The 24,710-nt window shown below is 37.3% G+C and overlaps 1 protein-coding gene across 5 annotated transcripts in view; it reads left to right on the forward strand.

Annotated features, from left to right (window-relative positions):
- The window catches only part of KIF5C (kinesin family member 5C), a 287,301-nt gene that overhangs the window by 197,762 nt on the left and 64,829 nt on the right, over positions 1-24,710 (forward strand). For all 5 annotated transcript variants that reach the window (XM_056793825.1, XM_056793826.1, XM_001365109.4 and 2 more), the window contains 4 exons: positions 4,998-5,146; positions 17,065-17,240; positions 20,850-20,918; positions 23,641-23,847. In XM_056793825.1, the coding sequence (XP_056649803.1) occupies positions 4,998-5,146; positions 17,065-17,240; positions 20,850-20,918; positions 23,641-23,847 (601 nt within the window). The remainder of the gene's footprint in view (positions 1-4,997; positions 5,147-17,064; positions 17,241-20,849; positions 20,919-23,640; positions 23,848-24,710) is intronic.

Raw genomic sequence — 24,710 nt, forward strand, 5'->3', positions numbered from 1 at the left:
TTCCCCAAGTAGTTCATTACAAGGATTTTTGTTCATTGCCTGCCATGGCTGTTTAAACTGGAATGGGATCTTTGTGGGTAAATTTTGGTGGCCACTAACTTTGAGCTGAGAGAATGGAAGGATTTTTGAAGTGCTGCCCTGACATTATGCATGCCTTTGATTGGCAGTCACCTCGTAGTAAATTATTCACCTGGAGGATTTATGATTCCAATGAGTGTGGTTATTGCCTTTAGTGAGACAGATCAGAACTCTTTGTTGCTTGAATGGACAGATAGTCTCAATGAATTTGGTAGCTGAAAAAAGTTTGCCACCTGGTCACTAACACAAGAACCCAGAGTGATATCCATACCACAGTGAGGCCTTTCAGGTGGAAGATTTAATTATTATTATTATTATTATTATTATTATTGTTGTTGTTGTTCACAGAATCACTGAGCTGGATGAAACCTTGGAAGTTATCTGTTCCACTCTTCTTTCTTTTACACACTAATAAACTGAGTCCTGGAGAGGTCAAATGTCTTGTTCAAAGCATAGTAGAAGAGTTAATATTGGAACCCAGGTCCTCTGATTGCTCCATTAAGATGCTTTTCTGGTGGGATTGAACTAAGGAAAGAAGTGTCATTATTTCTATTTTATAGATTAAGAAATTGACATTCAGAGTAGGTGTGTTCTGGCTAAGCTAGTTAGTATTAAAAAATGAAATCTCCTTTTAATTGCATTAGGGAGATCTTATCATAAAGAAACTTTATGGAAAAAAAAACTTTTTTGATAAGTGAATAATTACTTTTTTGGTAAATGCTAGCAATTTCTTCTCTGTTAATATAATATAAGCTTTCTTTTTTATTTTATTTTTATTTAATTAGATGATTTAGAATATTTTTCCATGCTTTCAAGACTCATGTTCTTTCCCTCCCCTCTCCCTAACCCATTCCCATATCTGATGCACAATTCCACTGGGTTTAATTTGTGTCATTGGTCAAGACCCATTTCCATAATATAGGCTTTCTTAGCTTGGGGACCACCAATAATTGTCACTTCCACAAAAACCAGTAGATATTTTAATGCAATGGAAAGGGCACTGTTCTAGGCGTTGGAAGAATTGGTGATAGTCCTGGACTTTTTTTTTTTACTTTTAAACATTATTTTATTTGGTCGTTTTCAAACATTATTCATTGGAAACAAAGATCATTTTCTTTTCCTCCCCCTCCCCTCCCGCCACCCCTTCCATCGCCGACACATGTTTCCATTGGATATCACATGTGTCCTTGATTAGCCCTGGACTTTTGTGTGACATGGGTACAAATAATTTTTCCCTTTTGGTCTCACCTTTCTAATCTGTAAAATGGGAGATTTAGAGTAGACTCCACTGAGGTTTCTTCTAATCTTGATATTATGAGATGATTTATAAAGTCCCTTTCAGTTCTTGACTGTCTGATTCTCTTTGGTTAAGTAGGAGAGGGTATAATGTCATGTGTTTTAGTACTTTTTATTTTCCAGGGAAGAGTGGGTTGATAAAGCTTTTCCTTCTTATTTTAAAGGCTCTTTTAGATTGTTAAAAGCATTTCCAGTTCCAAATTCTCCCCCTCATTCCACTCCCAACCCTGCTAATTAAGAAAGTAAAAAATATGATAGCCATTATACATATGAAGTCTTGCAAAAAATATATATTTCCCATGTTACGGGGTGGGGGGGAGTAAGAAAAATGAGGCTTAAAACGCTTCAATCTGCACACAGAGTTCATCAGTTCTCTCTCTGAAGGTGGATAACTTTTATTTTTATCATGAATCCTTTGGAATTGTCATTGACCATTGATCAGTCTTTTACAGTAGGTCTTGTTACAATCTTGCTGATACTGTGTACCATGTTCTTAGTTCTGCCCACTTCACTTTGTGTCAGCTCATATAAGTCTTCACAGACTTTTCTAAAACCATCTCCTTTGGCTTTTCTTACATTACTATAATATTCCATCATAATCATATACCACAACTTGTTTAGCCATTCTCCAGTTGATGGATATCCCCTCAGTTTCCAATTCTTTATCACCACAAAAAAGCTGCTATGAATATTTTTGTTCAGAGTATCTGTTTTATTTTAAAACTACTCTAAACAAAGAAATTAGATAATCTTCCCTTATAACTCCAATGTACAAAAACATTCTAGTGTTAGGAAATTCCTATGTTTAATTTAAATCCCACTTAAGCCATTTTTCTCCATGTTCTGCCTTTAGTAGAGATAAAGAGGAAACTGCTGACAGATGTCTAGGAGAGAAAAATGAGACTTGGTTTCCCAACATGTTAGATTCCAAATGCTTGTGATGGACTTAGTTATATTTTCCATAACTGAAAGAATATTCAAAAGGGGACTAGTCACTATAGCAATAAGCTAGACTAGTTTATGTAACTAATAGATATTGTTAAAGGCTTTATCCAAGCCTATTTATAACATCTCATATTTGTGATAATAATTCACAGGATAGAATACCAGACTTGTAATCAAGAAGGCTTAGACTCAAATTCTGCCTCAGATAATTACTAGCTGGCTGATCTTGAACAGTTTACCTAACTTTTGAAGTTCAGTTTGCTCATCTATAAAATGGGTAGCCCCTACTACATATCATTTTGATGATTAAATAAGAAAATGAAAGCAAAAGAGCTTTGTGCCAAATAAATATAAAAAGTGCCAAATAAATATTACTATAGTAGTACCTTTTTTAGGTCATAAAATTCATCAAGGGAATACTTACACCTTGAGGAGTAATATTAAAAATGCATAATTCCCCCCTCACCAGCCTTTACCTCTTGATTGTTTTTGACTCTGAATTCAGAAACTAGTAGTACATAATTCAGTGTATTTGCATCTGGAAAGGATTTGGAAGCCTCCCTGAATTTCTTCCAAAGTGATATGTCAAGAAATTTTGAAACAATAATAAAATTGCTGTTATTATGGAAAGAGTTGAAGGTCTTTGGTAGACCAGAGTCTGGAGCTTAAAGAAAAATATTTCATTTCTTAAGCTGTGTCTTATAATTCTTCTCTTGCCAATTTAGTTATTTAGTTGTCTACATTGGGAATTAATTTTTAGCATGACAGGTTTACACCATTGTTGAGCATTACTGAGTTTATTTTACTAGAACCAAAATCATGTCAAAAATGGCACTTGATGACAGCAGTAATTAACTTGACTTGAATACCAGATAGCACATGTTTTAACTTCCTTGACAATAAACACTTTGTTTGAAAAGATCAAACCTGTGGCAAATATGCCTAATTTAGATAAAGCTCCTTGAAAGGAAGATCTTTTAAAGCATTAATTCTAAGTAGGGAATTTTTTTTGATGAAATATATCTTTGCCTTTTTTAAAACATAAAACTATGACTGTTCATGGACTTGTTACACAAACACATATATACATATTCATGGGCTAATAATTATATGTATGTACATGTAATTAGTCTATGAATATATATGTATATGTGCATAGATATGTTATGAGGCTTACAGCCTTTTTTTTTCCTTTGATTTATTTAGCCCAAGTGTCACTATCTTCTCCCTGACCAGCTGTCTTCCTCAGTCACTATCCATCCACCAGTAATTACAGCAACACAGTCTGTACCCTGGAGCAATTGCTCCAATTCACCATACCCTAGGGATGACTGACTACAGGAAATACACATTTCTAGAAGAAAACCTTTCATGCAAGATTGTTTCCATTTATTCAGTAGTGATCTGTCTTCTGTGTGGTCCCCCTGTATAATGGCTATTCCCATTGCATTGAATCCTCTTCTGGATTCTCAAGTGATCCCTAAGGAATTCCATTCATTCAGCAGTCTACAGTTATTTATTAATTGTGTATTTGATTTTGGGGATGCACAGGCAAAAAAAAGAAACAGTTCCTCCTCCCAAGTTGCTTACTTTCTAGTGGGGGTGGAACAGGAAACAACATGTAAATAGCAAACATGACATGACATGACATAACATTTGTAGTATCCAAAAAATCTTAGACTGCCTAAGACTTTGAGGAAACCTCTCTCTCTCTCTCTCTCTCTCTCTCTCTCTCTCTCTCTCTCTCTCTCTCTCTCTCTCTCTCTCTCCCTCCCTCTCCCTCTCCCTCTCCCTCTCCCTCTCTCTCTCTCTCTCTTCCTCTCTCTCTTTATCTCTCTCTCCCTCTCTCCCTCTCTCTCTCTCTCTCTCTCTCTCTCTCTCTCTCTCTCTCTCTCTCTCTCTCTCTCTCTCACTCTCTCCATGTGTATGTGTGTTGTCTGTAATGAGGATAGCATTGTTATTTTTTAAATTATTCTGAGACTGATGTGTAGGATGGTTTAAAAGGAGGAAAGTTTCAAAATTGGAAAAAAAGATCAGTTGTGCAATCATGTCTGACTCTGTGATCCCATTTGAGGTTTTCTTGGCAGAGATACTGGAGTGGTTTGCCATTATCTTCTCCAGCTCATTTTACAGATCAGGAAACTGAGTCAACTAGAATTTAAATGACTTACCCAGGTTCACAAAGCTAGTAAGTTTTAGGGCTGTATTTCAACTCCCGAAGATGAGTCTTCCTGACTCTAGACCCAGCATTCTATCCAATGAATCATCTTGTTGCCCAGAAGAAAGATCAGATAGGAATAATTACATTCATCCAGGCATAAGGTTGACAAGGACCTTGATTAGATGTGGGGGTGTGGAGTAAAGGACACATCTGTTAATCATTTTGAAAGAAGAAATAGTAGGCTTGACAACTGCATGGATATGAGAGACAATGGAAAAGAGTCACAGATTACTTCAAAGACCTGAATCTGGGAAAACAGTGGTATCATTTATTTTACTCTACACTGGGAAAGGGACCATGTTTGGAGGCTGAATGAAATATGTGCTTGTGGGGGAGCTTTTATAAAAAATGTTTTCTCATATTTTAGAAGCTTTTGGAATTATAAATGAGGAATCTAGTCTAAACTGCAATGATACTTTGGAATTATTCATTTTTTGGGGTGCCTTTTTCCCTTTAGAGCTAAGACCATCAAGAATACAGTCTCTGTGAACCTAGAACTAACTGCTGAAGAATGGAAGAAGAAATATGAGAAAGAAAAAGACAAAAACAAGAGCTTGAAGAATGTTATCCAGCATCTGGAAATGGAACTGAACAGATGGAGAAATGGTAAGAATTGTGACCTAGAAGCTGATAGCGCTGTAGAAGGAGAAGGATACCAATGAATCCATTTACCTATGAGCTTTGGCAACCTGAGAGTGATCTGAAGAAAAGGGTTGGATGTACTTAGCTGGACCTTATAAACAGTCAAACCACAAAAATAATTTCCTAGATTTCCCCATGTTTTCTTGGCAAGTCTAAAAGCATTGCTAAATGTCTAAAAATAATTAAACATTACTAAGTGACTTGCTCAGGGTCTCACAATTAGATGTGTATAAGTACTAATGTGCCAAGCATTATGCTAGTGACTGGAACTGAAGAATCAAAACAGAACAAGCTTTGCCTGCAGAAAGCTTACATTCTATTGGGAGAAACAACATACATTCATTTAAGGAGATTAAAAAAAATCTACATTAATCACAAGAAAATTTGGGAGTGATAGAGATTGTCAGTTAACAGGAAAGACCTCAAGTGGGAAATAATTCTTAATCTTCATTTTAAAGAAAGGTAGGGGATTCCAAGAGATGGAGGTGAGGAGAGTATGCTTTCCCAGGAAGGGGGAAATGAGCTATGTATGGTAAGGCATAGAGGTGGGGCTGCATTTTATATGGGAAGGATAGCAAAGATGATAATTTCATTGGACCATAGAGTGGGTGAAGGAATCTGGAAGGATGAGCTGCAGCCAGATCATGTTGGGCTTTAGTGGAAAAAGACTTTAAAAACCACCCCAAAATCCTTACCTTCTGTCTTAAAATTGATATAAGTATTGGCTCCAAGGCAGAAAAGTGGCAAGGGCTAGTCAGTTGGCATTAAGTGATATTTCCATGGTCACACACTAGCAAAAGACTTTTTGTTTGATCTCAGAGGCAATGGATTCAAGTTCCCTCTTGAGCAGGAGAGGCACATAGTCAAAATTTATACTTTAGGAATATTACTTTGGCAACTGTGTGGAATATAACTTGGAGAAAGGAAGTGCCTGGGAGTAGGGAGAAATTTTAGGAGGCTCTTGCAAAATACCAGGTGATAGATATTGAGAGACTGAACTAGTGTTAGTGGCCCAGTCTAGGTAGGGAAATGGACAAAATTGTTTTGGAAATTGGATTGATAAGATTTGGCAACTGGTTAGTGGCATTGAGGTAGGGCAGTAGATAGAGAACCTGACTTAGAGTCAGGAAGAAATTTTCATTTGTGTCCAACTCTTTGTGATCCCATTTGGGATTTTCTTGCTAAAGATACTTCAGTGGTTTTCCTTTCTTCTTCACCTCATTTTAGATGGGGAAACTGAGGCAAACAGAGTATAGGGACTTTCCCAGGGTCACACATTTCATTAGTGTCTGAGGCTAGATTTGAACTCAGAAAGATGAGCACTCTACCTACTGCTCTCCCTGAACTCAAGAAGACTTGAGTTCAAATCCATCCCCAAACACTTGATACCTGAGTGACCTTCACTTAACTTCTGTTTGCCCCAATTTCCTCATCTATATAATAGAATAATAACAGTACCTACCCATCAGAGTTGCTGTGAGGATCAAATGAGAAAATAATTCATTATAAAGCATTTAGTGCTTTATAATAAGTGCTATATAAATGTTAGCTATTATAATTATTATTACATAGAATGATAGAGAGGGAGAGAGTGAAGGATTGAAGATACATTGCTGAAATTTTGAATCTGAGGATTGGAGGGATAATGGTTAGACTTTGACTGAAATAGAGGGTCATGGAGATAGTTAGGTGGCTTAGTGTAGAGAGCACTGGGCCTTAGGCAAGAACTGAGTTCAAATCCAACCTGATTCTTATTAGCTATATGACCCTGTGCTTAACAAGAAGTTAAGTACTCTTAACTTCTTGTTTGCCTTAACCACTCCAGTATCTTTGCCAAGCTGGACAGATTTGTGTGACATAATCCATGGGGTTGTGAAGAGTATGACACAACTAATTGACTGAGCAACAATGGCAGGATGGTCAAAGCAGAAAGGTGGGTTTGGGGGAAAGATGAATTTTTTTTAAACGTATTGATTTAGAGCTGGAATGATCTTTGAGGCCATCAGGTCTAGATGATTACATTGAGGCATTGATATTGAGATACCTATTAGACATCTAGTTTGAAATGCCCAGTAGGCAGTTGGTAGTGCAGGACTGGAGATGAGAGAGACAGAGACAGGAGGAAGGAGAGGGAGAGAGGGGTGGGGGAAGAGAGAAAGACAGAGACAGAGACACAGAGACAGAGAGACACAGAGAGACAAAGGGATGGAAGAGGGAGGAGAGGGAGAAAGGGAAGAGAAGGGAGGAGGGGTAGGGGTAGGGAGGAAGGGAGGATCTAGGACAAAGCTTTGCATTACACTCATAGAGGGTGGGGGCATGCTAATGATCTAGCATCTAACAAAGGAGACAGAGAAGTAGTCAGATAAGAGAATTAACAGGAGAGAGCATTGCCACAAAAACCCAGAGAAAAGAGACTAGGTGGAAAGGATACTCAATAGGGTCAAATGGTGCCAAGGAGCATACATTTAAAGCTGGAAGACCATCTAGACAAATGAACCATTGTACAGATGTCATTTTGAGGCTTAGAAAATTTAAGTGACTTAACTAAAGTCCTGGAGACAGTATATGTTCAAGACTTGAACTCCAATCTCTCCAATTTCTGATTGTCTCTAATCTAGTTCACCATAATCATACTTTGTTCTCTGCTTCTTCAAGAAGAGTTTGGTTATATTCGATTTGGCACTTAAATGGCTATTGGGAACTTTGGAGAGAATAGTTTTAGTTGAGTGATGAGGTTGTAAGCCTTTCAAAATCCTTACCTCAATGATGATAATACTTATATTTATATCTAGCACCTTTCTATAGCACACACTATGTGCCAGATACTGTGCTAAGTGCTTTATAAATATCTCATTTGATGCTGGGAAGGTGAGTGCTATTATTAGTACCATTTTTACAGCTGAAGAAAGTGAGGCAAATAAAGGTTCAGTGCTCAAAATCACACAACTAGTAAGTGTCTGAGGCTTAGTTTGAGCTCAGGTTGAAATGCCCCCAACTCCACAGTCTGGAATTCCCTTCTGTGTAGCCTTCTCCCATCCTCCTTAGTTGACACTATCCTTTCCCTCATATATTACTAGAGCATCCTTTTGGACCCTTTCTTTACTCTATAGCCCCTACTCATCACATGTCACTTCTCCCAATAGAACATAAGCTCTTTGAGCAGAGGGACTATTTGTTTGTTTTTAACAAATGTTTGTTGAATGAAGGAATATCAAGTTCTTCATATTACATTATCCTGCTTTGTCCTCACAGTAGTACTTTGAAGTAAAGACATTACCTCTATTTCACAGATTTTGCAACTAAAGCTTGGTGACTTGCCCACAAGCACTTAGCTAAATCAGGAAAACAATGGGCAAGTAAAATCAAGTGTTCTTGGGAAAACTGGAATTTTAAATATATTGGATGGCAGAGGATGGATTATATAGAGAATATTGGGAGATACTATGGTTATTATTTTTATGATTGTTCAAATAGTGCCAGATTAGAGTATGACTATATATTTGCTGCCAATTTTAGCTAGCAGTTTGAGAATAAATAAACCACTGTTTAATTGTAACAAACGGAATACATGGAAATAAACTACATGAAAATAAAAACAAAAATGGTTCAAAAATGAAAATAGTTCAAAATTTTCTAGATTACATGGCTTTTCCCAGCATGAGCCTTCTTTTTGGGGAGGTTGTTACCACTGGGGCACTTCTTTTTAGCAAGTTCCTGGAATAATTGTAGTAGTTGGGGCCAGAGGATGATGGTGAGATTTGACAGCATCAGAAGGGAATGAAGGAACACTTGGGCTGCCCAACAAGAATCACAATGCTTTGTTCTAGTTCAGGAAACTTGTTTGTTTTTGCACTATGATTGGCTTCTCTGGACATACTCTTAAGTACTATTTGTTTGAAGTGGTGGTAGTAATAGTGATCATACACTAGTTTTGTAGCGATACATACTAGATCATACTATAAGGTAGGCTATTTGTTTTGACTATTTCCTATCTTTTACTTCCTTTTTGGACTCTAATTTGACCATCATTTTATTAAATCCATGGCTCTGTCCTAGAATTAATACAAAGTATTGGTTCCAAGGAAGAAGTGGTAATGGCTAGGCAATTGGGGTTAAGTGACTTGCACAGGGTCACACAGCTAGGAAGTGTTTAATGTCAGATTTGAACCCAGGATCTCTTTTAAAAAATTTATTATCTTTTCCTTATTGTTGTTCATTTTTGTGAGTAATCATATAAAACCCAAACTCCAAAAGATAAACCCAAATAAGCAATTGAAAAATCATATGCTTTCTGCATTCTGACTCCAACAGTTGTGTGTGTGTGTGTGTGTTTTTTTTCCTGGAGGTGGATAGCATTCTTTGTGGTAAGTTCCTCAGAACTGTCCTGAATCATTGTATTGCCAAGAATAGCCAAGTCTTTTCCAGTTGATCATTCCACAGTGTTTTCCTGGTTCTGCTTATTTCTCTCTGCATCAGTCCATGAAAGCCTTTCCAGCTCTTTCTAAAATCCTCCAGATCATCATTCCTTATAGCACAATAGTATTCCATCGCTGTCATATATCACCATTTGTTCAGCCATTCTCCAACTGATGGACATCCCTTCAATTTCTAATTCTTGCCATCACAAAAAGAGCAGTTATAAATATTTTTGTACAAATAGGTCTCCCCCCACCCCCATTTTTGGTCTCTTTTGTGAATCCAAGACCTCTTGTCTCTAGACCTTGTTCTCTATCCACTGAGCCACCTAGCTGCCCCAATGATAGGAATTTTAATCTTTATAAGATGGCATGGCAATACCTTGTCATCCCAGTTTAGAGTGGGAGGAAAGCAGAGATTCTTGGGCTGGTGGAGTCGTAAAAAACTCCCTCCATTATGAGAATTTTCTTAGTTTACTCAAAATAGCTGATGAAATCATACTTAAGATAATCACTGCATGAAGATGGAGCACCATAACATTTCTAGAGACCCTAGCAATCCCTCGCACATAGTAAATACTTAATGCCTCTTTGTCAAGGAAGTAGAAATTTTGTTTTTAAACAGTTGTGTCTCTTGTTTTTTAAAAGACATCTTATGCTTGAAGCTGACCTGGACAAACCTGAAGAAAGTGGACTATAGCTTCCAGTCATACTTTTACTTTATTTTGGTTAGCTATATTCTTGACAAGAGAACTTTAGGAGATGTGTAGGTATCAAGATACCATTTGGGCATAGTTTACAATGATCTTTGGTTATAGTTCCCCTGTAAGCCATCTGGTTGGAATCATTTTAATCCTTATTTTCTTCAATGCTTCTTTGTATTATGGATTAAAAAAATAGAGTGCTAAGTAAAAGTAGTGATATGGAATTTTTTTACCCACCCTATTCACAGGCACTTGAGTCAAAATATGAAGGGTCTAGAAATTAAGGAGCCCAGTGGGGAGGAGAAGAAGCTGTATGACATACAGCGAATCTTCAGGGCTCCATAAATAATTCAAGTATTATGTTGAGCAACAGGCCAGCCACAAATTTAGCCCCATCTGTTGCTGCCTTAAAAAGAAGTGATTCCATCACAAACCAAAAAAGCCAGCAAAAACAGGCAACCCCTAGAATAGTCTAATTATCAGTTTTAAAAGTCATTTGGAAGCTGCTAGAATAGCATCCTTGTACCATGTGTCAGGCGCTAGATAAGTCCATTAGATAGTTTCAGATCTAGGGATTTGTGGACATGCTAGGCTTTCTGAATCCGAATGAGAGGATTGCCATTTTAACATTAAACCCAGGGAGCCTGGTAGCTCTTTCTTCTGATTCATGCTGAGAAACACTGAGAAATTAGCATTGCAGTGGGCGATTTTTAGTATTTCAGGATCTCTTCCTGCTGGGCAGAGAATAGCTAAGAACTGTGATGTTCAGAATGGACATTTGTGCAGCTATCCAGTCCTTTTAAAGAAGTTGTGAATAAAAAGGCATTGTGATGTAAAGTGTGATATATATTCAGTATACTGGAAAATAATTCTCAAAAAAATTATGATTGACTTTTAAGTTGATCATCATCGTACTTTTCAGTACCTTGGGGAATAGATGCTATCTGTGTACAAAATGATGATAATAAGGCAATTGATTTTTTTCACCTTCCATTTGTTCTTAGATTCTAATATAGAAGACAAGGTTTAAAAAAAAAAACTAAATGAAGAGCATTAAGGGCTAGGCAGTTGGGTCACCCCAATTGATTTGCCCAGAGTCACACAGATAGGAAGAATCTGAGGCCAAAGTTGAACCTAGGTTCTCCGGATTGCAGGCCAGATGTTCTATCCACTGTGCTACCTAACTGCCTCTCACTTCCATGTATAAAACAGTGACTTGTTACAGACTAGCTGCTGTCTTCCATCTGGCTATTTAGAGTTTTTTTCCACTTCTTTGATGTTGAAATTGTGTACCAGCAGGCCTGCCATTGTGTCTGTTTAATTGCTATTAAGAGAAAATACTTAATTTGCCTATAGTATTGTAGTTTTTTAGGTCATAATAGGGTGGCCAGCAAGTCTATCCTGCCAGGGAGTTGCAGGGGTGAAATTACCATTCTGCTTTCTCCATAGGTCCCTCAAGGGCTGAATCATGAAAGGGATAAGTAGATAGTTGCTGTTTCATGTGTGAAATTTTAATGAATTACTGGCAGGCTAATATATATTTTTTTAATCTGTTTTAGAATTTGAACTAATAGATCTGCTGAGAATTCCTGATTATTCTCTCATTATGGTCTGTTCAGATAGATTTTTTTTCCTATTTGTTCCTTGAACACTTATTTCTTCACTCTGGGGTTTTCCATTTTATAATTAAAACCTCCCTTACAAACCGAATAAGTGTGATGTAAGTGAATGCTCCTATGTACACATACCGTCTTTTTCGTCCTTAAAGATAATTACACCTGATAACTGTAAAGATGGGATGCTTATTTACAGCAAGTGAATATTTCCCACCAGGTAAAGGCTTCTCATTCTAGTCAGCTCAGATACTGCCCCGAGTGTGCTGCAGAGAGCAGGTAGAAGGTCCTGGGGCATGAGAAAGTTGCTTTTAATGGGGGGAGGCAGGAAATGCCCATTCATCTTGATTTGCCCCTCCTTCTCTCCTCTCCCTCCCACTCGCCATCCTTCAATGCTGTATTTCTTGGTCTGTTTGTAGTTGTCTTCCTTGTTATAATCAGTTATTCAGTAATCGCTTCATGGGGCTTTCTCCGGAGACTCAGTCCACTGCAGTGCAGGGAATATTTCTCGATTAATGGGTGAGATTGCCATGGAGACAGATTGCCTGGTGTCAGCTCTTGCATAGTGCTGGGAATTTACAATCCCCAACCGTGTTTGTGAGCTGGACAGTTTATGTACCAGGGATATATCTCTGGGAATCATTCCCTGGCTCTTCTGAAGGGCAGGAGAGCTCTCCAAAGCCAGCCCCTTTCCTGATGGCTGGATCATGGAGCCAGCTCTGGCCATCCTCTCTGTTGCCTTTGCTTCCTGTGGGATGCAGCTTTGTTCTTCTCTGACTGATGGGCTGCAACAAAGAATAATCCCGATTGTGTGACCTTCTGAATAGCAATTCCAAAGCGCTCATTATTAAAAGGTAGCTTTGTGGGGGAGATGCTGCTGCTTTGGTTCAGAGCCAGTATTGTTCAAGGCAAGCTAGAAGGTCACTGTAGACCTTGGATTTTTTATTTTTATGGTATAAAAGAGGAACCAAAGGAAGACTTTGTTATAGTTGTGTATTAAATTCATTACTTAGGTAATACATATTTAACCCAATGGAACTGCTTGTCAACTCTGGGTGGGAGACAATAGGAATCATGTAATTTTGGAATGTGTATAAATTTGTCATTGGAATAAAATAAAGATAAAATTAAAAAAAATTGTTACCCAAACCTGACTACAAAGATATTCTCCCTTCCAAGCCCCCTGCCCAGGAATGGACCCTTTATAAAGGAGGCAAGAGGGCAGCATGGTATACAGCAGGGTTGATGAACCTTTTCCCAGTTTGAATGCCCAGAGGGCAAATTCAAGCTATCTGTGAGCCCCAGAATTACCAGAGAGAGTTGAGGGAGGAAGTGCTTGCTTTGGGGTGCTGGATAGAGGGGTAGAGCATGCACAAGTGTCCTCCAGAGCTGGGAAGAGGGAGAATGGAGCTGCTCCCTGAGTGCTGGCTTTGCCAACAAGGATACAGCAATGGTGCCGGACTCAAATAGAAAGGAGAGCCATGAAACCCCAAATGGGAATCCCAGGTGGTGGGTGCCTAGTGACTTGGAAAACTATATATTAATATTATTTAGGTTTTATTATATTTTTATTGATTTGGTTAAATATTTCCCAATTATATTTCAAAACTGGAGAGGTTTGCAGGCTACTTGTGGCATAGAGGGTAGAGAGCTGGCCTTGAAACCATAAAGACTTGAGTTCAAGTCCTCAGTGTTATGGATCAAAATAACCAGGAGAAAATTCCCAGTGCCTTTGGAACCAGATTAAAACATAATTGGAAAATGTTTAAAAAATAAGTAAAAATACAATAGAGATAATGTGTGTTTTTCTAACTACACGTGGCCAAGGAGGGGTCTGTTTCTATTTGAATTTGACACCCCTGCAGTGGTAGCAAAGGTGTCAAACCCAACAGGTAGAGGAAGTTTGAAAGTACTTTAAATGAGTGAGATCACAGATCCAGCCCAAAGTTCTATCCCAAGGAAAGTAACAGTAATTTGTGTCCATTTCATCTTTGAAGGAAAGGCCAACAATTTTCAACCACAAGAGGCTGACTCCAGAACAAATAAAAGCAGTAAGGATTATTGGTTAGAAAGTAGTTCCACAGAGTTGGTCGTTGGGATCAGGAGTAATGGGAGATGAATGAGAGAGTTTGGCATGGAGAGTTGTAGCCAAAGAGCAATTTTGGTCTCAGAGGTCATTTGCTTGCAGGAATCAGGGCTCCTGGACTGGACCCCTTCACCCCCAACCTTTGGCCTCTTTTTAGAATGTGCAATTACTCTGATCTACTTCAAGTACTACCTTTGTAACTGTTTAGAATGAAAGGAAGTAGAGTTACACGATCCTTCCAGATTTCTTGTCTAAACTATCTCATTAAGGTCAACTGGCAAGGAATTCTGTCAAATGGTCTTGTTCAGATATAGAGATCAGTAGTCTTGCACCAAACTTGAAATGGACATTGATCCTGAATAATATGCCACATTCCTAACCTTCTAGGCTAATCTTGGTCCCAAGGTTCCAGAAACTTAAACTGAAGGAGTAGAGGGACACATGGTGAAATTCTAGGAAAAAAAATGGAATACTGTTACTGCTTCCATGGTTTATGGGAAATCAGGGGTTGGGGTCTCTTCCTTTAAAGAGACATTTAGAAAAATAGTGTAGTTCCCCCCCGTTTTCTGCCTGGAATATCTATTAGAATGTAATCTCTTTAAGTTCAAGGACCAAGTCTTACTCATCCCTGTATCCTTGCCAGCACCGAGAATGGAGTTTACATGAAGTTGGATCCTTTGATGTAATGGAAAGTGTCTTGGACTTAGAGTTAGGAAGACTTGGCTTCAGACACCCCTCAGATATTAAGTATGAGGAAACGACTTCACCTCTTTGTGCCTTTGTTTCCTCATCTGTAAAATTAGAGGGTTGAACTCCTCCATGACTCTTCCAGCTTCAAATTTATGATGCTGTGAGCCTAATGAATATTGGCTAATGTAATAGGCAGGATCGAATCTTTGAGCTGGGATTGCTAGTGGTTGCTTTACATTATGTATTTGACCTAAATGATTTAGACCAAGTTTAGTTTGACTCTTCTGGTTATATTGGAGGTCAATAATTTTAGTAAATTTATACATCTCTATATATTATAATTCCACATGGCTCACTAGGTGCTTTTGGTACATTACTATAAGCAAATTATTATAGTTCATTCCAGTTTGGGGTTAAAAATTGAAATAAAAATAAAAATTAAACTTATTAAAAAGTAACTAATTAAAATGAACTGAAAAAGAAAATGTGAACCCTGGAAAGTGCCCTAGGCAACTTAGCAATGATTATGATTGTACTATCTTGCAGTTTAGCAAGTAAGAGAGAGAAATATCAAATATCAAAGTCAACTCATCACAGTGTTTATATTGAAGTGAATGTGTGCAAAATTTTAATGTCTTCCTCAAAGCATAATATTATTAATATAATTATAAATATCATTAATATTATTAATGAGATCTTGGACTTGGGAAATCACTCAGTTTTCTCTGTGAAATGCTTCTTGGAAAAGAACTGTGCATCTGGGGTTCTACATAAATTGTTGTTTATGGACTAAGATATGAGCAAATTATGAAGGTTTATGTATTTTATCAAAATGAGAATGAAAGAAGTTTAATGGTAAACAGAAGAATGGAAAGATCAGACCTATACACATGTATGCACGTGTATATGTGAGATTTTTTTTCAGATCTCTAGGAAAACATTTTTCAAAGACCTATCTAGATAAAATGATTTAATTAGTTTTATTGTATATGTGTTCTTTACATGTGTGACCACTGTTAGCCACTGGACAACTGGAGAATTCTACTTATGTCCTTCAACTTATATCTACCTTTTTGGAAAAACCTAAGCAGTTACCATTTTCTCTCTTCCTCCATATAAGCAACACATTATTTTTTAGCATTCTGGGAAGCAGTAGCAAAGCATTCTGTGCAATATTTTGAGTATATAATTAGCTGACTATTTTCTTTTTAAATGTATTTTTGTTGTAAACTTAAGTATAAAATAAAATCATATATATATATTGAACTGAAAAATGATAGAGGAAAGGAGGACTATACCTCAAGTTGTTTTTTATGTATAGCTTGATTTAATATAAATATATGTATATTTGTGTGTATATATTACATTATATATATGTATATATATTTATGTTTCTGTGTGTGTAAAATTCAACCTGTAGTTTTTGAAGCTATTCTACTTATTTGTGCTTTCTGGCCTTCTCTGCATTAGAAAAGGAGAAAATGCCTCAATAATCTTCTTCCTTCTTTCTTTTCCTTTTCCTTTTGGGGGGGGGGTTGTTACTGGATCCTCATTACTTTTTCCCCTTCCTCTTTCCCATGGGGAAAAGGGAGAAAGCAAAGTCCCTGTAACAAATATTCATAGTTAGCAAAAACAATGTCCACATTGGTTGTGTCTGAAAACCTGTTTTATTTGGCATCTTAAGTCCACCATTTCTTTGACCAGAAGTGGGTAGCATATTTCATCATAAATCGTTTGGAATCGTACTTATTGTGTTGTTCAGAGTGTAAAAGTCTTTCAAAGCTGCTTTTCATTATACTGTCTTTGTAGAAATTATTCTTTGATTCTCATTTCACTCTGCATCAGTACATGAAAATCTTGCCATGTTTCTCTGGAGCTATCATTTCATCATTACTTATGACATAATAATATTCCATAATTTATATGTGGTCATTTGTTTATTGGTTGTCTTTTTACCTCACTGTGACTGTCAGACAGTGTAGAAGCAAGAGCCATGGCTGGGCTCTATTTTACTGCCAAAAGAGCTATATTTTTTAAGGGAGGGTAGGGAAGAAAGTCCAAATGGGCCATTTTTGAGCATCAAGTGATGAAAGGCTATTGAGCATTTGGCATCTGGAATAAATGAAGCTTTGTTCTAGACTGCAAAATACTGAAAATCAGGAAATTCACATTCGGTAGTCTTCTGATAACTGTAGATCTTGTTTGGCCCTGGATTTGCTCATTTTGGGGAATAAGTGTTTATTTTTCTTCATCACTTCATCCTCTACCCTAAATGATAATTTTCAAAGCCACCTTTTCCCATTGAGTATTGAGCTTCCTTTAACTCTCTGTATTCCTTTGTGTTGTGGTTTCGGATTTTTTTTTTTTTAAACAGGGGAAGCTGTACCTGAAGATGAACAGATCAGTGGTAAGGACCAGAAGAATCTGGAGCCCTGTGACAATACACCCATCATAGATAACATGACACCTGTTGTCTCTAGCATCTCAACAGAGGAAAAACAGAAGTATGATGAGGAGATAACCTGCTTGTACAGACAATTGGATGATAAGGTTTGATACTTAAGATTTCTTGCCTAGCAAGGATCCAAGACTATCAGCATGTAAACATATCTTAGATGTTTCTCTGATATACCAAAGAAAGGTTATCTGGAGTGGTCCAGTTTAAAAAGCAACCTTGAATAGTGAAACATTCAGACCTGGCTTATGTGATTCCTTCCTCCAGATCTGAAAGGGGGTTCCCAGTAGAATTCTTGGGAGTTGGTGAACATCTGTACTTCTTGCCTTTCCTCTTTCACCCCCGATCTGTAACTCTAGGAGGTACAAAAATGAGACCAGTAGATTTCTACTGAAATGAAATTTAATTGGATTGCTTGGCCTGACAAGTGTGATACTTACTGATTGTTTTCATGGAGTTAGAGCAAGATGAATTGGGGACAGAAGCCAATGCACACTTCCACTAGACCTAATTTTGAGGTAAAGAGTAATACTTTCCAAGAGCAAAATATTCTTGAATTCTGCAGGGAGAAGACCACCCCACTTCTCGTCTCTATCCCCCAAACCAACAGCTATTTGGCCATTTCATTTTGGGTATGCTGTCTGAAAACCTGATGAGTCCAACGTGTTTGGTACTAGGGAAAACTTGTTTTAATGCATATTATATTGTGAATATTTGAACATGCTGATTTGGGATACCTAAATTTTATGCCTCACTCAGTTGATACTCAAAAAGACATGTTTCAATGTAGGTTGGAGAAAGAGTAGAAGAGACTTTGAAAAAAATGATGCCTCTCCACAAACTGTGAAGGGAAGGAATAGGAATCCCAGAAGTAGTAGATATTAAATGGATGTTGATGTTTTGTCCTTGGTATATCCTGAATCCTTGCAATTCACTTTTATCAAGGTTGCTGATATTTTTGGTGCAATTTAATTCTACTGAAGTTCTCCCTTAAATTGCTCTGGGGACTCCTGAGACTCATGTTGAGCAGCTTTGTAATATGAACACTGCCATTAATCTTCTACGTCCTCTGTTTGGAGTAAATGCTCAGTGTCCAATATCTTTTTTTTGTCTATGGTCTATTGTTTTAAGGGATCTTTTTGTGTTTGTTATTTTCTGGGTTTATATTTATAACTCTAGCTATTAAATTGGGGATAACTTGGCCCTTATGAATTCATCTGTAATGCACTTTCATTCCCATGAGAGCTTCATTAATTGTGCTTTCAGCTATTAGATATAGTATTGCTTTTATTGCCCATACAGGATTTTTGTACAGAAACCATTTATTTATATAGAGAGCTGAGGGAACTGTTATCATCATGTGTGTAAAAGTCTTCCTTTCCTTAAGGAAATAATACTTTTAAATATTTGGGATTTCATTGATATGGGTACTTCCTTCTGATTCTAGCCATAGTAGACAGAATTCCATGGGGTGGGGTGGCCAAAAGAAATGATCAGACCAATAACATTCTGCTGATAAACCTCTCTGACCATAGCTGGATTGGTCCTTAATGAGCAGTTTATTACCAGGCCCATATTTATAGATTTTCAGGACTCTAGATTCTTCCAAATCGTATGTGCTTTTAGGAGAGGCTTTGAGGAAGCCAGGAGGAAGCATAAGAATAGGACTTGTGTGAAAGAAGTGTTCTCATTCCATGTTAAATTTGAAAGAGATTTTTCTGGGTTATGGTGTGGAGCTAGGCACTTCTGGTTTTTGGAATTCATCCTTAATTTTTCATAAATCACCAAAATATCCAAAATTACTTGTCTTATCCTAGGTTCTGATTTTTTGATTCTCCCTTGTCCAGTGTAAGATAAAGAGAGCTGCTTTCACTGCTTCTGTCTTTTCACCTGTTACTCATCATGGTCACTTCTAGATCCCAGGAGAAGAGCTGGTGATTGCCGCATCATTATCTCTGACTCGAGTTGGATGTTTATGCCACACCTGCAGAGTGCCAGAGAACATTAAGAAAAACATCCTTTTTTCTAGTTGCCTGCATTCTAAATTTAGAAAACAAGGCACCAACAGTGCCAGATTCTTATAACAAAAGCACCATTTTCGATGCTTACTTTTGAGACACTTTCAGATGCCAGATACCTAATTTGGAGTAGGAGTGGGGCAGTGGAACTCCTCTGCATGGTTGGTGATGTATTTAAAGATAAAAGGTCTAGAGAGAAATAATTATTTCAAAGGCAACCTTCCAACTGTGAAGAGAGATTTGAAATAATTCTGTGGAAAGGGAATGAAAGGCATAGAAACACTGATGTTGAAATATTATTTCTACATCAACAGCCATTGCATGTTAGATGGCAACCTTGAAGGTTAAAGCTCTTAGAGGAACCCCTCAGGAGAGCAACAAGCCCCTTCTGCTTTGTCCTCTCCCTTCTTCGAACAACACTTCGTGTTGCTGTTGTCCAATTCCTGATCATGATCTGCTGTAAAGTGATACTAAATTAGTGTCCAGTTAGGCCCATGGGCGTTATTTTGAGGTTCTCAACTCTTGCCATTTCCTAGAGGATAAATTTGAATAAGGGTTGTGTTGTGTAATACTTTGAAACCTGTGCTTCCCAATTTTATTCGAAATGATGAAAATGATAGCAGAACATGCAGAGTTAACCTCCTACTGCTTGGCAGCTCCCGCCCACATCTGGGGGTGGTTAGCTTACCAGGTGAAAGCCTAGAGAACAAATTTACACCCCAGCTTACAAAGGGCTTGAAGAGTCAGCATCCAGGCTTTGACAGCAGCAGCATCTAGTGGCTGAAAATGAGAATGAAAGTGATGAATTTGTCCAGGGAGAAGAATCCTTAGCATGGAATCAATAGCCTCCCCCTCAGCCTTTTCCCCACCCCCTCAGCCAAGCATTAAATTCTGTCTGCTTTCTGCTCTTACTGAATTTTTTTCTCCTTTAACTTATAAATGGAATTCACTTCTCTACTGGAATCTTTCATTGCCAAAGATAAATCCTTTCCCTTAACTATAAAACTCCTGCTATTTCTCATTTCTCTGCCAAAATGCAAATGATGTCTGTACATTATTCATGTTGGGTCAGTCAAGGCTTCTGTTTGCAGAGCTTTGCCGAGTTGAGTATTTTCTAAATTAATTGGTCTTTAACTCAAAAGTCCCTTTTCCATAACTGACTCCCCCTACTCCCCAAATAAAGAAAGGTACTTTAAGAAAGCTTCCAAAATAGTCAATCTTTCCAAATGATTTTACAATAAAGGGTTTTTAGTAGAAATCCTAGTAGAACCACTATAAGTAATATACAGTAGCATTTCCTATCATTGATGGTCAGGATATGGGATCTCTGCAAAATATAGGGTGGATGGTTAAAAGATTTATTTTTTTCCCATAGTAAAATTTGCCACTTAAAGGTTCTTAAGGTCCCTTTCAGTTCTTAGTATTTTTGTAATTTCCAGGTGAGGGGGATTGAGGCTCTGTAGTATATTATACATCAAGAGAATATTCAAATGTTTTATCCACTGTGAAAAGTGAATGAAGACAACCAATTATCTTCCAAAATAATAGTTGGAGGTAGGAGAGATATACTCTTCTCTTTAATCTATTATCAAGCTTATGGCTGATGTCTTGGTGACTCTTCTGGATAATTGGGTATCAAAATTAATACTACTAGATTAAAAAAATTATTGTGTTGTTTTATTTCAGGATGATGAAATTAATCAACAGAGCCAGCTGGCCGAAAAATTAAAGCAACAGATGTTGGATCAGGATGAGGTAAAGAGACAAACAAAAAACTCAAAAGTTATTGGAATTTTCATTTTGATTCTATAAATTGTAACTTTTCCAAGAGACTTAAAAGCACCTTTGCTTGACTCCCATGGAACTTTATGATTGAGTTTCTTTTATCTTAGGACAATATAAATATGCCTGCATGAATGGAATTTACAAAATGAAGTATGACTCATCCTGTGACATTCTTAGCACTGTAGGGGATTCTTCCCCCCCTCCCTTTATTGAGAGTGTTTTCTGGGTAGATGCAGTCAGTCCTTAAAGTCAGAAAAGTAGACTATATAAGAGAATTTTAGTACTCAAGGCTAGAATTGCTTTCTTTTTGTTGCCAGCTGATATTATTTCTATTACTCTTTCATGTTCATTTTGAGTACTATTTGAGCACTACCTTCAGATATGGGCACTAATCATAATCATGGTCACTCTCTGACATTAATCCAGAGAAGAGAGTAAAGGAGAGGTAAGGTGTCATGTTGGGATGCTTTGGGATCTCTAAAAAGTAAAAGGATTGATTTTGACCTCTTCAAAAGGTAGAGATGTGGCATGTCCTCACCTCCCTTAACCTATCCATTTACCATTTTAAACTATGATTTTGTACAGCTAGGAATTATAGTTTTGCTCTATGGAGGATATTCTTTATTTACATGCTAGTATGAGAAGAGTAGATCTGAGTAATTTAAATTCAAGATAATGCCCTCAAATAATTTCAGCATGTTGTTTCAATCTTTTTCCCCCAGTCAACATTTTTCACCAAAATGAAAAGATTCCCAGCACCCACATTTGCTTTGGTGGAGGGGCATACTAATTATGAAGTTGTTGTAAATACGACAGAAGGAAATATGAATATTAGCTGGATATCCAGGTTTGGGGTAGTCAGGAATTGCCTTTGGAGTAATGACTGGATTAAAATAGAAAGAGAAATAAACCCAGCATATAAATAAAATACTCACTTAAAATTTTAAAGTCTTAAAAGAATTCATTTGATAATTTTTGCTGTTTTAATGGATCATACTCCTAAGACATATTTTTATAATGTTTATTTCCCAAATGCTTGAAAAAACAGGAGTCTAAGGAGAGTCATACAGGTCAAAAGAAGGAGCATTATTGTTCTATCCTGTTCTGAAGAACCTCTTCCTGCTTTGTCTGTTCTTAGAGCACCTGAATATATTTCCTAACATAGATACTTAAATGATACTTAAGAGTGCTAGTTCTGGAGTCAGGAAGACTTATCATCCCAACTTCAGATCTGACCTCAGACACTTACTAGTTGTGTGACCTTGGGAAATTCACTTCACTTGTTTGCCTCAATTTCTTCATCTGCAAAATGAGCTGGAGAAGACAATGGCAAACCACTTCAGTATCTTTGCCAAGAAGTGAAAGGCACAAAGAATTGGACATGACTGAAACAGCTGATCAACAACAATATTTCTTAATATAAGCTGCACCGACCATGTGTGATTTTGATTGTGTTCTCCTCCCCAGTCTTCCATTCTCATCAAACAAAAAGTTTATGTGATTCTTTTGTTACTCCTAATTTCAATTCCACTGCCTTTTCCATCAGAATTTCTAAGTATTAATTTTACCAATTGCCCACTCACTTTACTGGCTGGTATTGTTTGATAAGGAGTACTATTGGATTAACTATATTATAATTAATTTCTTTCCCAAGAGTGAAATATATTTGAAGTCAGCTGCTAGCATCTCTTGTATCACTCTGCCTTTCTCTTGCCTCTCCCTTCCTTAGGTTCTCTATTATGAAAGGGTTCGCTTGGTATAACAAGTACCTGTGATAAACTTTCTCTAGTGGATAACCCAATTACCTTTCACAGATTGGTAGACCTTTTACTGGCTAATTCACTCTGGGGAGCCACACTAAAACAAATAAATTTTGGGTACTGTGACAGAACTCCAAATACTATTTGCCTACTGTTTGTTTCACACATGGAATAGTTAACCACAAAGTAAAATGCTTTTTGATGTGCAATTACATCTCCAGGTTATTCTGTGCTCTAACTTTAAGAGAAAAGAATCAAATCACATCTTCTTTAGCATTTAGTAAGGTCTCTATCTTAAGCTATAGTCTGTCAACATCTCTGATTGTCTTTATCTTTGTCTCTTTCAACCAACTTTGGGTAGAACTTGACATTGTTACCACTTTAGCAATCCAATCTAATCCTTATTTTTACTTTTTTGTGATTTAATAATTTAATGATTACCACATAATGCCCCAATTCATTTTTAAATAATATTTTATTTGATTATTTCCAAGCATTATTCATTAAAGACAAAGATCATTTTCTTTTCCTCTCCCCCATCCCAATTCATTTTTAAGAAACATTTCTAACTTCACTTATTCAACATTTATATGATACAGTCCCTGCTCCAATGGAGTTTGGCTCAATTATTCCATCAGCAAAATGGGGATACCTGGAATAGTCTGCTTTACAAAAGTTTGATATTGATTCACTCACTCCTATTTATTGTATTTATGTATTTTTGGCCTTCAGTACCAAGCATTTTGTGAGCACTTATAAAAGTGTGTATCACCTGAGGCTACTAATCACAAACATACAAATACATTTATTTCCTTGGTTCCAAAGAGAATTATTTCAGTTCCCTGCTCTTGTTTTATAGTAACATTAGTCTTGTTCTGTTTTGTAGCTGTTTCTTACTTCCCCCCAAACTTAAACATTTTTATTTTCTAAAGCTTTTAGCTTCCACAAGAAGAGACTATGAGAAGATCCAGGAGGAGCTAACTCGTCTCCAGATAGAGAATGAGGCTGCCAAGGATGAGGTGAAAGAGGTTCTTCAGGCTCTGGAGGAGCTAGCTGTCAATTATGACCAGAAGTCTCAGGAAGTGGAGGACAAGACCCGAGCCAACGAGCAGTTGACCGATGAACTTGCCCAGAAAATGGTTGGGACATTTTGTATGGGGGCAGAGGGGTTTTCTCTGGATTACTATCTACTTTGCGGGTTCTGCATTTGTATATAAGATCTTAATGTTTAGGGGATCGATGAGAGTCTCAGATGACCAAAAGACCAGAAGATGTCTGTTTTGTTTTTTTTTTTCTGGTAGGCATTTAAGTCTGCTCCCAAATTTAGTTAGATGTTCCTTGGCTTGCTGGTCCATTTCTTTGAATTGCCTATTCTAGAGTCCTATGTCTCAGCATTGTTTGTGGGAAACTCTCCATTTTAAGGTAGAAGTAATGGAGTAATGTCAGAATGGGGGTGTTTCCCACTATATTCCCTCCCTCATACTAATGGCATGTAGTAATGCAAATGGAGACATAGATATGGTTGAATACAGAAAGATTTGATTCCTTTTCTTAATTCCTCTTAAGGAGGAAAATAACCCCATAGAGGTGACCTTTACCCAGACAACTACAGCAGTTGGTCTCCCACAGAAATCTCAGACATAAAGCTTTAAAACACTAACAACAGTTGAGGACTTGTAGTTTGTTTTTCACCTTCTAATGTGCCTCTACTTCCTCAAACCTACTGCTCCTCGCATCCTGCATCCACGTTTATTTTGATTATTCTAGGATTCTGCTTAGTTTGATTTGGCTTATCATTTGCTTGTTTAAATTGGCTCCTTGACCAGCACCTGTCTGACCTTTTTGTTTTTTGACCACCCCATATCTTGAAAAAGGTGGTGTCAGTTCCATGTACCTGAATTTGTGATGAGTTTTGACTATCTTCTATGCACCAGTAAGGCATTTTATCTGTCTATCTGAGGAGTGATTTGCTACTTTTTGCCCTTTTCCATTTGCCCTTTTC

The sequence above is a fragment of the Monodelphis domestica genome, chromosome 4 (genome assembly GCF_027887165.1).
Source record: "Monodelphis domestica isolate mMonDom1 chromosome 4, mMonDom1.pri, whole genome shotgun sequence".
Lineage (NCBI taxonomy): Eukaryota > Metazoa > Chordata > Mammalia > Didelphimorphia > Didelphidae > Monodelphis > Monodelphis domestica.